The sequence below is a fragment of the Ambystoma mexicanum genome, chromosome 1p (assembly GCF_040938575.1).
Source record: "Ambystoma mexicanum isolate Mex_15411 chromosome 1p, UKY_AmexF1_1, whole genome shotgun sequence".
In the NCBI taxonomy this organism is placed as follows: domain Eukaryota; kingdom Metazoa; phylum Chordata; class Amphibia; order Caudata; family Ambystomatidae; genus Ambystoma; species Ambystoma mexicanum.
Genome location: NC_090921.1, coordinates 280,821,796 through 280,836,529, shown reverse-complemented (window position 1 = coordinate 280,836,529; position 14,734 = coordinate 280,821,796). Strand labels below are relative to the sequence as shown.

The 14,734-nt window shown below is 48.7% G+C and overlaps 1 protein-coding gene across 5 annotated transcripts in view; it reads left to right on the top strand.

The window, feature by feature from the left end:
• APC2 (APC regulator of WNT signaling pathway 2) overlaps nt 1–14,734 on the top strand; it is a 423,162-nt gene that overhangs the window by 344,178 nt on the left and 64,250 nt on the right. For all 5 annotated transcript variants that reach the window (XM_069646741.1, XM_069646740.1, XM_069646734.1 and 2 more), the window contains 2 exons: nt 12,065–12,497; nt 12,914–13,009. In XM_069646741.1, coding sequence (XP_069502842.1) covers nt 12,065–12,497; nt 12,914–13,009 — 529 coding nt within the window. The remainder of the gene's footprint in view (nt 1–12,064; nt 12,498–12,913; nt 13,010–14,734) is intronic.

Sequence of the window (14,734 nt, the reverse complement as noted above, 5' to 3'; positions counted from 1 at the left end):
GTATGCCACCATACTGGTATCACTCATATAACCCGCCTTAATGGTGGCATGGCACAGCAGCTAGGTGGTGAGATGAGAACCACGGCAGACATCTATTCCTAGCTGATGGATTTAAATAGATTGATTGCAATTTAGGACACAGTATACATAGGGCCTCATCAGGAGTTGTGCAGTGCGGTAAAAATGTAGTGGTAACACTATTGCCGACGCATTACTGCCGATTTCCACACGTTTTCGGCATAATTACCGCGGCACAATTACTGGTGCAGTAATTGGACCGAAAATGCCCTATTGAGTCCTATGGACTCTGAAAAAATGGGGACTTACACCGCCACTGCAACTTGCGATCTGGCGCTAATGCCGCCGGACCAAGATGTGGTAACAGTAATTGCACTAGGCGGTATTTCCGGCAGATTTACCACTGGGATACTGCCCAACTTGTGATGAAGCCTTATAGTCTTGCTGTCAGGGAGCCCTTCACACAGAATAGGAGACATTTGGAGCATGTTGTCAGAGAACCCTGGCCATGAGGAGGAGGGTACAGCTATGAAGAGCATGGTAGTGGCCATACTCAAGAAAAGTGCCTGAAAGCAGAGGCGTTGCTAGGTGGGGGGGGGCTTAGAGGGCTATAGTGCCGGGTCTTTTGGTTGTAGACCCGGATAGAAGCTCAGGGACTACGACCAAAAGGCTATAGCTAGCCCCGAATCCTGCCAGTCCCGACATTAGCGCACCCCTGATCTTTTCCAGACCGAGCAACACCCCTGCCTGAAAGCATTTGCTGCCAGCAACCTAGAGCAAAGGGACAGGCTAAACTGGCCACAGACTTGGCATTTAGGTGCACAGTGCTGGTGCAGGCGCGAGAATGGCTTTTACCAGCGCTGAATAGCAATCAAAAACATAGTGGCGTGATTCTCACAAAGGCAAATGCCCCCTGGCAATATGACGGGTGCCGCTGGCCTGCATGATCCTATTATTTATTGAGTGGTATTTATGAAGCACAACGATGGCCTCTTTGTTTGGCAGCTGTCTGGGTATGCGTGGCATTATCGGGTCTTGGCAAGTTTACTTCTAGCAGAGGGTGTCGGGAGGGTGTCGGGTTGGTGTTGGTGCAGCCGTGCACTTCTTCCCAATATCCTGAAGTGGTTGGTCGCTTTGGCTGCTTTCTCTCTCAGGGTGGTCAAGTCTTTCAGCCTTCTATGGTGGAATTCCCACACCATCCCCTGGATGAGCCAAGGAACCCAAACGGTGAGGAGATTGGCTGACGGCGAATGCGGTCATTCTATGAGGGGGGCACCTTGTGGTCCTGTCATTGACATTGGCCAATCCAAGGTATTTCCTAGGAAGCCCAAAGCCGTGACCCCACAGCGCACCCAAGGTTTCCAAGCTAGAAAGGAAGTACTTCCTGGTGACCGGAAGGAGCCTGTCCCATCCCTCAGCCAGGTTCCTTAGTACTAGGCACTGGGAGACGTTGCCGAAAGCCTTTCTCGGGACTTGCAGAGCTGTTTGCCATTCTTTGCTCCCCTGAAGGAAGACTAGGCAAGTCTGGAACCCCGTACTACATGTAATGCCTCCCTGGCCATCCTGAAGAGTAAATATCAGAGGTTGTGTACTACAAAAGAGCCCGTTTAGCAGAACACAGGAGGTTTTACTCTTTAAAGCATAACTCAATATCCATTAAAGAGCTGTTTTTCAGCCAGGCGCCTTCTTGGTAAAGCGCAATTGATCTGCCTAACATAGTTCCTGTTGATTCAATCTTACTTGTCCCTGGGCCGCCTGCTGCCTGAGTTGTCACGCACTGTGCAATTGGGTCAATCGTTCAACATCTACTTTTACGATAGGCTAAAGCTATCCAAATGAGCAATGGCCAACATTAATGAGGGTGTTTCATCTTGTAAACAATGTTTGCTCTCCAGGCTGAGTCCCACATGTTCTAACACGGACACATGCTCTGGGGTCAAAGATAATGCATATGCTCCTGCATATGCTCCTGTGTATGCTCCTGCGTAAGCTCCTGCATATGCTCCTGCGTATGTTCCTGCGTAAGCTTCTGCGTATGCTCCTGCATATGCTCCTGCGTAAGCTTCTGCGTATGCTCCTGCATATGCTCCTGCGTAAGCTTCTGCGTATGCTCCTGCGTAAGCTTCTGCGTATGCTCCTGCATAAGCTCCTGCATATGCTCGTGCGTATGTTCCTGCGTAAGCTTCTGCGTATGCTCCTGCGTATGCTCCTGCGTAAGCTTCTGCGTATGCTCCTGCGTAAGCTTCTGCGTATGCTCCTGCATAAGCTCCTGCATATGCTCCTGCGTATGTTTCTGCGTAAGCTTCTGCGTATGCTCCTGCATATGCTCCTGCGTAAGCTTCTACGTATGCTCCTGCATAAGCTCCTGCATATGCTCCTGCGTATGTTCCTGCGTAAGGTTCTGCGTATGCTCCTGTGTAAGCTTCTGCGTATGCTCCTGCGTAAGCTTCTGCGTATGCTCCTGCATAAGCTCCTGCGTATGCGCCTGCGTATGCGCCTGCGTATGTTCCTGCGTATGCTCCTGTTATTGCCAATGTAGTTCATATCATTCCAAATAATCTCCCCACATCTTTGGAAAATTCAATTCTGATGCTACTGTTAAAAAGCATGTATGTTCCTAGTGTTTTGAACAACCTTTGTTCCATTTCCGGTTTGCCTCAACTATCCAATATTTTGTTTGAAGTGGTGCTGGCCAGCTGTGGGGAGCACCTGCTTGCTCATTTCCGGTCAGATTTCCATGCAGATAAGGCGGTCCCGCCCCACCTCTTTCTGCTGCACCTGTCTGCAGCCTTTAACACCACGGGCTATATACTCCTGTTGGGCTGGTTTGTGTCGGCCGCCAGGGTGGGGTTGTCTCTTTCATCCCCAAGTGCTTTCCCTCTTTTACTCCTGGGATGATGCCGCAGGTGCAACTGGAGCCATTCCTATTATTTTCAGGTGTCTTCAGGGTACACTAATGTCCCCTCTAAACACGTATATAAAACCCATCATGGACTTCCCGTGAGTGCAGTGAGTTCAGCATGACAACCATGCTGATGTCAAACAGATGAGTGTGTGTGTGTGTGATTGTGTCAGTGGCCCAAGAGAGCCACACCTCACTGATGACACCCAATGAGACCGAACCACGCCGGGGGGATGTGGTCTACAAGGCTGAACAGTGCCTTTTGAAGGCAGACCAAGCTTGATTTGAATATGGCGGAAAGGCGATGGTTTTGGGAGTTGCCCAGTAATTATGATTGATTCAAAGCATTCCGTCCTTCGCTCTTCAGTTTTCCACCAGAGAGATTTTCAATGAGTGTGAACAAATTGGGTCTCATTCTGAGTGTGGCGGTCCAGAAATAAGGGCGCCTGTCGCCCCGTACCGGAACCCTTTCTGGACCGTCACACTCCAACTATGCCTTCCTGTGCCGTTGCACCCAACAGTTCTGACCAGCCGGCCGCAAGGGCCCCAGTAGGCGGAGTTGTCACGGAAGCACCGGTACCATTAGCAACGGTGCCAGTGCTTCCGTGTCTCCATTTACATGGAGTCCTATGGGACTCCATGGGACTCCGTGGGAATGGGGATTTACACTTTCCGCTGCCAAAAATCCTGGTCCGCCAGGACTTGCAATGTCCCGGTGGCACCGGGATATCAGGCGGCCGAAAGGGTGTTACCAGTTCGGGTTACCGCCAAACTCGTAATGAGACCAAATCAGCCTTAGGATGAATAGATTAAAGACCCAGTTCCAGATGTTGAGACCCTGGTACCAGTTTAAGTCACCTCCCTAACAGTCCCACCCTCAGTACTTTTCATCACAACATCTCCTTCCACAAGTAATTACAAAGGCTGGGTGTTAAATGCAGCCTCTGTTTTCTGTCCTTTGTCCATGCAAGCGTGTACCCTTCCCTTCCCCGGAGCAGGGACTGTCCAGAGGCCTAGACTGAGCAGGCAAGGCCCAAACGCAATCTGTAAATGCCCACTCAGCAGCACTTTGTGGGCATTTAGAGATGTTAATGTCACTGGGGTGAGCCCAACTAGATTAGCTTCAGGCCCCACTTGTTAGACAATCCTGGCTACGGATATCCAGCTGGATATGGAGGGGCGCTGCACCTGTAAAATAAAATCGCTGTTAACAGGAGGTGCGCTACACCCTGAGTTCTTAAATTATTCACAGGACACAGACACCAGAGTTTATTTTGTAGGGATCCCAACGGGAAACCCTCTTTATTTATAAAAACACGTATTCCCGTTAAAAAAAAAAAAATGCATTCCCAATTCCCTTCCTAAAGTTCCCCGGATGCAAGTACCAACTAACTGAGGATCTGCTATATCAGCCCACCCATCCTTGGAGGGGGACTCGGGAACCTTAGGGTGAGTCTGACGCACAAGACCCCTTCCCTAACTTCAGGTACCATCCACATGGAGTGAGGCCAGAGGATAGCCTCTGTGCCACCAGGGCACCTCCCCTGAACCCCCTTTTCATATACTAATAACATCCTATACTTACTAAACTTTTAACCTACATAGCATTCGCCCTAATTCTTTCCCCACTAAATGTATCTGCTACCTAACATTCTACTTAACATGTATTACTTAAATATATACATATAAATGTACATACATATATAAACTGACATACACCATATATGTTCTATTTCTATTTGGAAGGATGGCGCTACTACCAAAATGGTTTCAAAGCGCTCTAAATACTACTAGCAGAAAAGAAGAGTCAGAGCCAAGAATAGGAAGCACCGCCGACCCAGTAGATAATAGTCAGGCACTGATAGGGATCAGTCATCGAACCGGAAGTTCCTGGAGCAGGCCGCTCCACAGTCTACTCCCTACCACTGTCCCGGATCTCCCCAATAATCTGGCTTTCTGGAATCTGGGTGTATGGACAGACAGACGGAGTGATGATCTCAGTGGTCTGTCAGCGAGGTACCAGGCAAACCATTTCTTTACGCAAGTTGGGGCTAGGCCGTATAGTGTTTTGGGGATCAAGGTCAGCATCCCGAACTTGATTCTGGCCTGGAAGGGTAGCAGCCAATGTAGCGTTTTTATGCAAGAGGGTTGTGTGTTCCCAACATCATGAGTTGTATATGATCCGAACGGCCATGTTTTGGAGCCTTGCTTTGATAGTGGATGACCTGCTGTTTGTTTATGCCTGAATAAAGGACATTACAATAGTCCAGTTAAGCACCTTTAATAGCCCTGGCTAAAGTGGTACAGTCCGTCCTGGATAGCAAAGGGCACAGTTTTTTGCAGATTCTCACATGATAGATTGTGGAACTCACTAGATGACTAATCTGGGATTCCATTGATAATGCAGAGTCAATGTACACTCCCAGAAATGTTACTTTTGTGGCTACTTCCACTAAACAATTGGACGTAGATAGTTCCAAAGAGTTTTAGAAGTTCATTGAGCACATAAACAACATATAATACATTATATCACAATAGAGGTGACTGCTGCAGTCAGTCACCCCCTTCACAGTACCTTCCTGGCTGTCTCTTGTGGCTGCTTGCTATTTGCCCCCCCCCCCTGTTCCTACTTCAGGTGGTCCCGTCCACCACGTGGGGCCAACCATGATCACCGCTCTGTTCATGCTCTTTTCACAGTTCTTGGGAAAGCCCCTGCATGTGTGGGTCTCGCCCGTGCTCACTGCCATACCTGAGACCTTGGTTTGTCTTCAGGGTGGGCCCCATAGGCTGGGGGGGCTACCCACAAACATTGCTGAACCCACGTCCTCATTTTGACTCTTCTGGGAGGCCCCATTGGTGTAGGTGCCACCCGCATCCCCACTGCAAACCCAGCACCATCTTAACTTCTGGCGGTGTCCCCATGGCAACTAGGGCAGCACTACAAACACTGCTGTGTGTCCACGGCCTGCTGCTCTTCTTGGCCCGCCCCCTCTGTAATGCATCATAGAGATGCAGGGGGTGAGCCGCTGGGCTTCATCCCGGCTGCTGCGTCGTGGCAGCCCTGCACTTTCTATCTCCGTTTCTCCGCCAGGGCTGGCCGGCAAGCCAGCCCGAACCTTTGCATCACTACTATGCCCTTCTGGGCAGAGTGGGCTCACCACTCTTACCCTCCGGGCCGCCACCTAGCTCGCACTGTCCGGGTAGAATTTCAGAAGGGCCTGCCCGGTCTGGCTTCAAGGTGTGACCTGCCAAGGCCCCATGGGCAACTGAGCAGCCCCTGCCAATCAACTCGACCCTGCGGTTAACTCTCTGGGGGGTCCTCACACATGCCACCCCACGCTTCCCTATCTCTGTGCCATGTAGGGCCTTTTGAGGCAGCACCATCACCACCCCAGGGGGTTATTTTCTTTTTGTTCTCCCCTCTTTTTACTTCTTTCTTCTCACCTTCTCTTTCTCAATTTTTCAATGGTCTCTTATCTGTCTCCTTTTTTCAAATTCCTTTAGTATACCTTTCTCCCATGCCCAGCTCATTCTTGGGCGTGGGACTTCTATTCAATTGTTCTTTTCTTTTCTCTTTCCTTATCATCCCACCCTATGCCCATGGTGGGCTGGGTGGTTTAATCCACAACAAAACACATAAAGCACACAGATAAAAAGAAAACCACACACAATGTATTTAAAAAAGTACTTTTATTTTTTTATTAACCCTGGTGTCTGCGTCTTGATTTCTAGGTTTTTTCCTTAGGGGACAAGCATGTAGCCCATATAGCTGTGCCCTTTTCGGGCCATGGGCTACATTACTGCCCCCTTCAGGTAATAACCATCCCGGGAAAGTCACTCACAGCAACGCTAGGAGGCGTTGCTATGTGGATAACCCCGGGCCCACAGGGGTCTAGCCCTTCCCAGCAATGCCTCCCGTTCAGCCCCTGTTTTCCGGCCCTGGTCTGTGCAAGGTGTGCTCTTCCCTTCACTGGAGCACGGACAGTCCCCATGGAAACCACCATCCCCAACCCCCAGGCTAGCTGGATAGGGAGGGGCGCTGGACCTATAAAATACATTTGCTGTTAACAGGCGGTGGGCCACACCCTGAGTTCTTACCTTATTGACCGGACACAGACACCAGAGTGACATTTGTAGGGGTCCCAACGGGGACCACTCTTTATTGATAAAAACCTGTATTCACTTTAAAAAAAAAAAGAAATCCCTGATTCCCTTCCTAATGTTCCCCTGACATGAGCACCAACTAACTGGGATCTGCTACGTCAGCCCACCCTTCCTGGGAGGGGCCTAGGGAATCCTTAGGGTGAGTCTGATGCAAGAGAACCCCTTCCCTAACTTCAGGTACTGCCCACATGGAGTGTGAGACCAGAGGATGGCCTCTGTGGGAGGACGCATCCCTCTAGACGGCCTCAGACAGGCCTCCGTGTCCACTCACTACCCCACGCCAGGGTACCTCCCCTCTCACCCCTTTTCCTATACCAATAATACCCTACACCTGGTTCACTTTCAACATAACATACATAGCATTTCCCCCTAATACTTTCCCCTCTCTATTATTCCCCTGCTTAACTTTCTGCTTAACATGTATTGCTTAAATATGTACATATAAAATACATACATACACTGAAATAGAACACTTAAACTACATATAATACCCTACGCCAGAATAGGGGTGGCTGCTGCAATCAGTCACGCTCTTCACAGGACCGTCCTGGCAGTCTCTGGTGGCTATATGCTATACTGGGGACTTTGGGGCTCGCTGATGTAATTGGGACCTGGTACCCAGACCTGCTCCTTCTTCAGGGTGGCCCTGTGCACTAAAGGGGGGCACCCATGACCACTGCTCTGCTTGTGCTCTTTTCACGGTTGTTAGGTGAGCTCCTGCGCTTGTGGGGTCGCCCATGCTCACTGCCGCGCCCACAGTTCTTATTGGTCTTCAGGGTGGGTCACATTGGCTGGGGGGCTCAAGCACAATCACTGATGCGCCCACATTCATCTTTTGACTCTCCTGGGTGGCCCTGTTGGTGTTGGGCCCGCCCGTTTCACCACTGCAGCCTGACGCCATATTAACTTCAGGCTGCGTCCCTTGTGCTGTGGGGATGAGGACACTGCCACAATCACTGCCGGGCGCCCGCAGCCTGCTGCTCTTCTTGGCCCGCCCCCTCTGCAGTGTGTCATAGAGGCACAGGGGGTGGCCCACCGAGCTTACCAGGGCTGCTGCGTCGTGGCAGCCCGGCACTTTCTACCCCCTGCTCTTCACCTGGGCTGGCCGGCGAGCCAGCCATGGACTTTTGCTTCACCGCTCTGCCCTCCTGGACTCACCGCTCTTCACCTCCAGGACTCGTGCGGCGCGGGAGGACTTTCGGACAGGCCCCCCCAGTAAGGCTGCCGGGCTGGCTGACACCCAGCAAGTCCACGTGGGTGGCAAAGATGCCCCTGCCAACCAACTTTACTGTCTGTGTGCCCTGCAGGGGGCGCTCGAGGCAGCTTCCCGCATGGGGTCATTTTCTTTTTGTTCACCTTCATCTTTCCTTCTTTCTTCTATCCCATCTCTTAACTGTCTCCTTTGTTCAAATTCCTTTAGCATTCCTTTCTCCCATGCCCAGCCTATTCTTGGGCAGAGGAGTTCTATTAAATTTTTCTTTTCTTTTATCTTTTCTTAACATTCCCTCCAACCCCACAGTGGGCTGGATGGTTTAATCCACAACAAAACACATAGAGCACACATCAATAGAAAGAAAGCCACACACACTACATTTACTAAAGTACTTTTATTTACTCTGGTGTTTGCATCTTTACTCCTGGGTTTTTTCCTTTGGGGGACAAGCATGTAGCCCACACTAACTGGGCCCTTTTTGGGCCACGGGCTGCATATAGGTCATGATGTTCTCGATTTCAGAAATCAACGCCACACAGCAAGGAGCCTCCATCCTTCCACAGCAGCTGTGTCAGCCCCTACACCTTTTCCCACTGGGTAGCACTAGGGGATCATGGATTTTCATCAATTCCAAATTCGACTACAGGGATGCCTTGTCTGTGGCCCCCCTGGCCTTCCAACTGTAGAGACCCCAGGGTGCACACAATGCTCATTTATAGCCCAAAGAAACAGGAATCTGAGACCCCCATTGGGACCTTTCTGCAATGGTTTGCTGTCAGGAAGTGACACCCTGGTAGGTACTCGAATGTCTCCACTGAGATGCCAGCAGCTATTTGATGGAGATGATGTTTCCGTTTTCCAAGTGAAAACCTGTCGTTTGCCAACCAATGCTTTTCTTGGTGATGGCAAAAATCCTTCTTTGAAAGAAAGGGGTAAAGGAAGATTTTCAGCGCAAGCACTCGTCCTTTGAACACACCCTTCCAGTTTCTATTTTCTAATTAAAAAAAGGCTTACAAAACCCACTTTTTCAATGAATTACCCATCCAGTTACCAAGAAATAGCTGCCTGCACTGCGTCATCGATACACATTTGGTTTGTATCATGTAAAAATGACTTGTTGTTGTGGTTGAACTATACAAGGATCAAAATCAAACCATTCAAGTTCTAGCCTGCTCTACCCCGGTGTTCAGAGCTAACCCCTGGGGTCCATCTGAGTCCCAGGTTGAAGCCCTGCAACCCAACGCTCACAAAACCACCAAACCAATCAAACGTTGGTAGTTTCCGATTTATTAGTACCCCGGTGTTCAGAGCTAACCCCTGGGGTCCACCTGAGTCCCAGGGTGAAGCCCTGCAACCCAACGCTCACAGAACCACCAAACCCAATCAAACGTTGGTAGTTTCCGATTTATTAATACAATTACTGTCAGAGTTAGTAGTTTTATACTTGAGGCCACACTTTAAGCAAAAAGCCAGAAGCTGCTTTGGAACAATAAGTAACTGATAATGTGTCTTTTCACCAAATAAAAGGATACAAAGGTAGGCAGATTGTGTAGCCCACGGAGTCCAGCCTCTCACAAAGTGAACAGGCAGCTACGGAACAGGTGGTTTGGTTCTCCAGGGCGCCAGGCTGGACCAATCAAATCAGGAGGTTTGTAAGTAAGTGTAGGCTCCCTACCAGACAAACCGCGGAAAGGGATGAAGTCATTGTAACAGAATGACCTGCTGTCATAACCTGGTGTAGCCGTGGACCCTTTGTACTTCCTGGTTCAAATGTGAGCTGGAAGGGAACTCTGCTCAGTTGATCAACAAAGCAGTGTAAGGTTTTCTGACCCGGTGTTCAGAAAGGCTCAAGTCCCTTCAGAATTAAGCTGATTCCCAACATTGAGGCAGTTTTTCTTTGCCAATAAAGGTGGCACTGCACAAGCTGAGGCTGAGGTCCTGAGCTGCACAATGTTCTATCATTACTTCGGGGCAGCTTGCTTTTGCAAAGGGCAGCGTACCCCTCATATGACCCCTTCGAGGTGACAGCTTCCAAGGAATTTCTTGCCGGTCGAGATAGGCCCAGGAGGTTGAGAAGAGGTTGAGAAGAGTATGAGGGCTTCAGGGTTCCCATGCAGGTCCAGCAGGTCTCCTAATGTCCTCTGCATCCCTTGGGCCCAGGATGTGGAACGCAAGAAGCCTAGCAGGAGCACCCCCGTTTTCCTGTAGCACAAGGGATTCCTGTACCCCCGCATTAAAATGTGGGGTCTTAACTGGATCTGCTTGCATGTAGGGCCCCCAGCAGATGTGGCTCTGCAGATCATGCCTGTAGCTATTCTGGTGGGAGTTTTTTGGGACACCCTGTTTCCTACCCGGAATATGAGATTTCTCTTCCTCGAAACGCACGACTAATGCTATGAAAGAGGGGTCTGCTGAGTTCTAGAGCCCCTGTGGCTGTACCTGACCTAGTTTGTGACCCTCCTTTTGGTTTCCTGGAAACCTAATCTATTTGGTATTACCCGAATTGTTCGAGTACAATTGTTCGAATGATACAATTGACCGAATTACAGGGGTCCGAATTGACCTTCTGCACAATTGACCGTATGGTCATTTTTATATATATGTTGGGTTGGGGTAATAATAATATAAGGTGATTGGGTGGGGGTTGGATTGGGTGGGGGGCTGCATGGGGTTTCTCCCCGCATATATATCCTAATTGAACGTTTAAATTCGGTCAATTGTGCAGAAGGCCTCCAAAAGCTGGTGCAAATTTGCAAAACTGATGTCAAAGAGTTGGTCAGAGACAACAAAATTCCCCATTACCTCCAATGTGTTTAAGTTAATTTCCTTCAGCCGCTGGGATTTTGTTAATTTCATTCCTCTGTAACTCGCTGCTATACACAAATTCACAGTCCCATTAACTGTTTCCAAACACCTGTTGAGAAATATCGCTGGTCATGATAGACAAATTACTGTCATCATTAAACCGGTCCGCAAGAAATTCCTTCCTCCCTGGGGCAATCTGCCAGTCAGTGTGGTGCCCATCTATCACTGGGCATTTTGTGCATTGTGCACACAATCAGGCCCACCCAGCATATACCTGCTGATTATTATTATTATTATTATACTGTCTATTTCCCACATGGCAATGCCTTGGTAGCTGTGCCACCGCGTGCCTCGGCTAGGTGTGTCCCAGTCTGACTGAGTCGCACGCAGTCAATGCCATTTTCAAATGCCTTTACGAAGACTCATACGTTCATATAATGTATAATATAAAAATATGTTCTTATTGCATTTTCTGTACACAAAAACATGTTCATATTCTCTTGTTACTTTACAGACATCTGTTTCCAAGCATCATTCTTAATCCCACACCTCTTCTATAAATATCATAACTTAGTTCAGAAAGATACATTTTCTTTAACTCTCTATTTAGAACATTTCTGGGGCAAAGTGTCAATGTTCTACACCTCATCTAAAACTTTCCTACTGGACAGCCCTCGGTTGATGACCATGGTTTCAGTACTATAACTGGTGACAGCCAATATTATTCCCATCATTGCCACAGTCTTTGCAGGGTGAGTGTGTGACAGTCTCTCCTGGCGAGTCTCCCATATTCTGTCCTAGTGGGACTGCCTTAGTTTCGCCTGTTAGTTCTGCCATGAGTGAGTGTGTCTTGGTCTGTCACTGTCTCTCCTGAGTGCATGTCAACCCCAAGGGGTGGTCTGGGTGGATGTGACCTGCCCTGCTTCTTCTGATGTGTAGTAACTGCCCTTTCTGCATTCTAGGTGGAGGTGGTCTTCTGGCTGCTGTCTATGCTGGCTACCCGGGATAAAGATGAGATGGCCCGCACACTGCTGGCAATGTCCAGTTCTCAGGACAGCTGCTTGGCCATGCGTAAATCTGGATGCCTCCCACTCCTGATCCAGATTTTACATGATGCAGACCGAGATCCTAGCGCGTCTGAAAATGTCGGTTTAACGGCACCTGCCACGAATCGTGGCAGCGGAGGAGGAGGAGGCAGCAAAGATGCCCGAATGCATGCCAATGCTGCCCTACACAACATCATCTTTTCGCAGCCTGATGAAGGACAGGCCAAGCGGGAAATGCGTGTCCTCCATGTCTTGGAGCAGGTCCGCTCCTACTCTGAGACCTGCTGGGATTGGCTGGAGGCTCAGGAGAAGGAGCGTGGAGGTGGGAAGCAATCTGAGTCCACCACTGGTGAGTACAGCCTATCAGGATGGGAGTAGAGGACTCAACCGCCCTGAGTGCACTACTGGTGGATCCAGTCCACAAGCAGAGGATTGGAGAAAGGAATCGATCTGAGGGTGGTGGTAGACAGAGAAGTTGATGTTGATAGTGGAGGGTAGATTTAACAAAGAATGGACATTGGTGGAGGTTATTGACAGTGGAGAGGATGCTGTGGACAGGTGCAGGTGTTGGAGAGGAGTGGACTTTAGGCAGAGGAGTGGATAATGGACAAAAATGATGATGTTTGATAGCGAAGGAGGTGTACGACAACGATGGGGACAGAGAAAAGTTTGGTGGACAGAGAACAGGGTGCTGGACAGAAGAGGAGATGTTGGAAAGAGGCAGTGGAAAGATTGATGCTGGATGCTCTTCTCTTCTACTTACAGTGCCGGTCTCCATTGAACCCCAGATCTGCCAGGCCACCTGTGCCGTCATGAAGTTATCATTTGATGAAGAGTATCGGAGGGCTATGAATGAATTGGGTATGTATTTCAAGCCGCCCTTTGGTGAGGTGAGTAATACAGGCCAGTCTTGTGTGAGCAGTGGACAAGGTGAGTATTCTATCTGTCCTGATAAGGTGTGTCCTACAGGCCTGGCCTAAGTAAGCTCTGAGTGTGGTCTGTACTGCATGCATGTCCTGAGTGGACTGTGATCAGGTACATTCTACATGCCTGTCTTGAGTGAGCTGTGAGTGTGGTGCATGCTACACACCTCTCATGAGTGAGCAGCAATTAAGATGAGTACTAAAGGCTGATCATGGGTCAGCAGTGAAGGAGGTGAGTACTAATGACTAGTCGTGAGTGGGAAGTAAGGAAAGTGAATACTGAGCAAACGGTGGGGAAAGTGAATATCACAGAGCTGTCACGAATGAGCCAGACACATGAGGCTGGATTAATGCTCACCGGTGTTGTCTAGATTGCTTATTTTCTTCCTCTGATTTTGATGACATGCCTGAATTTCTCCATTGTGCCTTTGTTATTTTCTTGTGTTCAGCTTCATGTGAAGGCAGCATATGCCCAGTTTGCTGGCTCCTCAGTTCAGAGAGGTACAGATAAACCCAGTGCCGAGTGTAATCCATCACAATTAACCTCCTGACAGATGGCAGGTGGTGGCAATTACCAAAAGATCAAGTATGATGATGATCTAGTTTGTATTAATGAATAATGTCATGGCAGTTGGCTCTGGTCAATTCTGATTAAACCTCCCCCAGACTGCAGGAACAGTTTGAACTGCTTTTCCATTTTATTTGAATGGTTTGGATGAAATACCACTTTTCCATAATGAAGCGTGCTTGTGAATTGAATGCATGACGCAAAAGCGGATTTCCAGGGAAAGCCGGCAGCTTCCAAGTGTCAGGGGCCCCTGTGGTGCAAAATCTTCAGACAGCAATTCCACCAGCTATAGATAAAAGGTTTGGCATCGCCTTGCGTGCCCCTTTGTTCTACAATGCAGGGAAGCCAAGCTCAATTCTCAAGTAAATGTTCACTGTTATGAAGATTCCAGTATGCACGAGACGTGACCTGCCAGAGAAGAGGCGACTGATCAGAAACTTGTCCGAAGGTGCGCGATATGGATACACCACCCAAAGTGCTTTGATAACTTGGATTAAAAAACAATTCTCTACATCATGTAGAATTTTTTTTATGTAAGCAAACAGTTCACTTTGGGGTGATTTAGCCCTTTTAACCGAGTTTGGGTGTTCACATAGTAAGACCCAGAGGCAGCGAGAATTGTGAGTCTGCACAAAACAAGGCAAATTGTCAAGTTTGACCAATACATTTTCTACAACTTTGATAATGGCATAGGACATGTACTTCCATTGTTTAGTTGCTAATTGGATGCTAGATGTGTCTGAGCTGCTTCTTGCACTTTAGATGAGGATAACCTTTGACTAGAAATTGTCTCACCGATCCTACGTAACTTGGATCTACTCGCCCTGCTTCACTAGAAGTAGGTAAAAGTATTCTACTCTTGTAACTTGGATCTGCTTCTCTAGATGTAGGTAAAAGGCTTCTTCTCTCGTAACTTGGATCTACTCGCTCTGCTTCACTGGAAGTAGGTAAAAGTCTTCTACTCTCGTAACTTGGATCTGCTTCACTAGAAGTAGGTAAAAGGCTTCTTCTCTCGTAACTTGGATCTGCTTCACTAGAAGTAGGTAAAAGGCTTCTTCTCTCGTAACTTGGATCTACTTGCTCTGCTTCACTAGA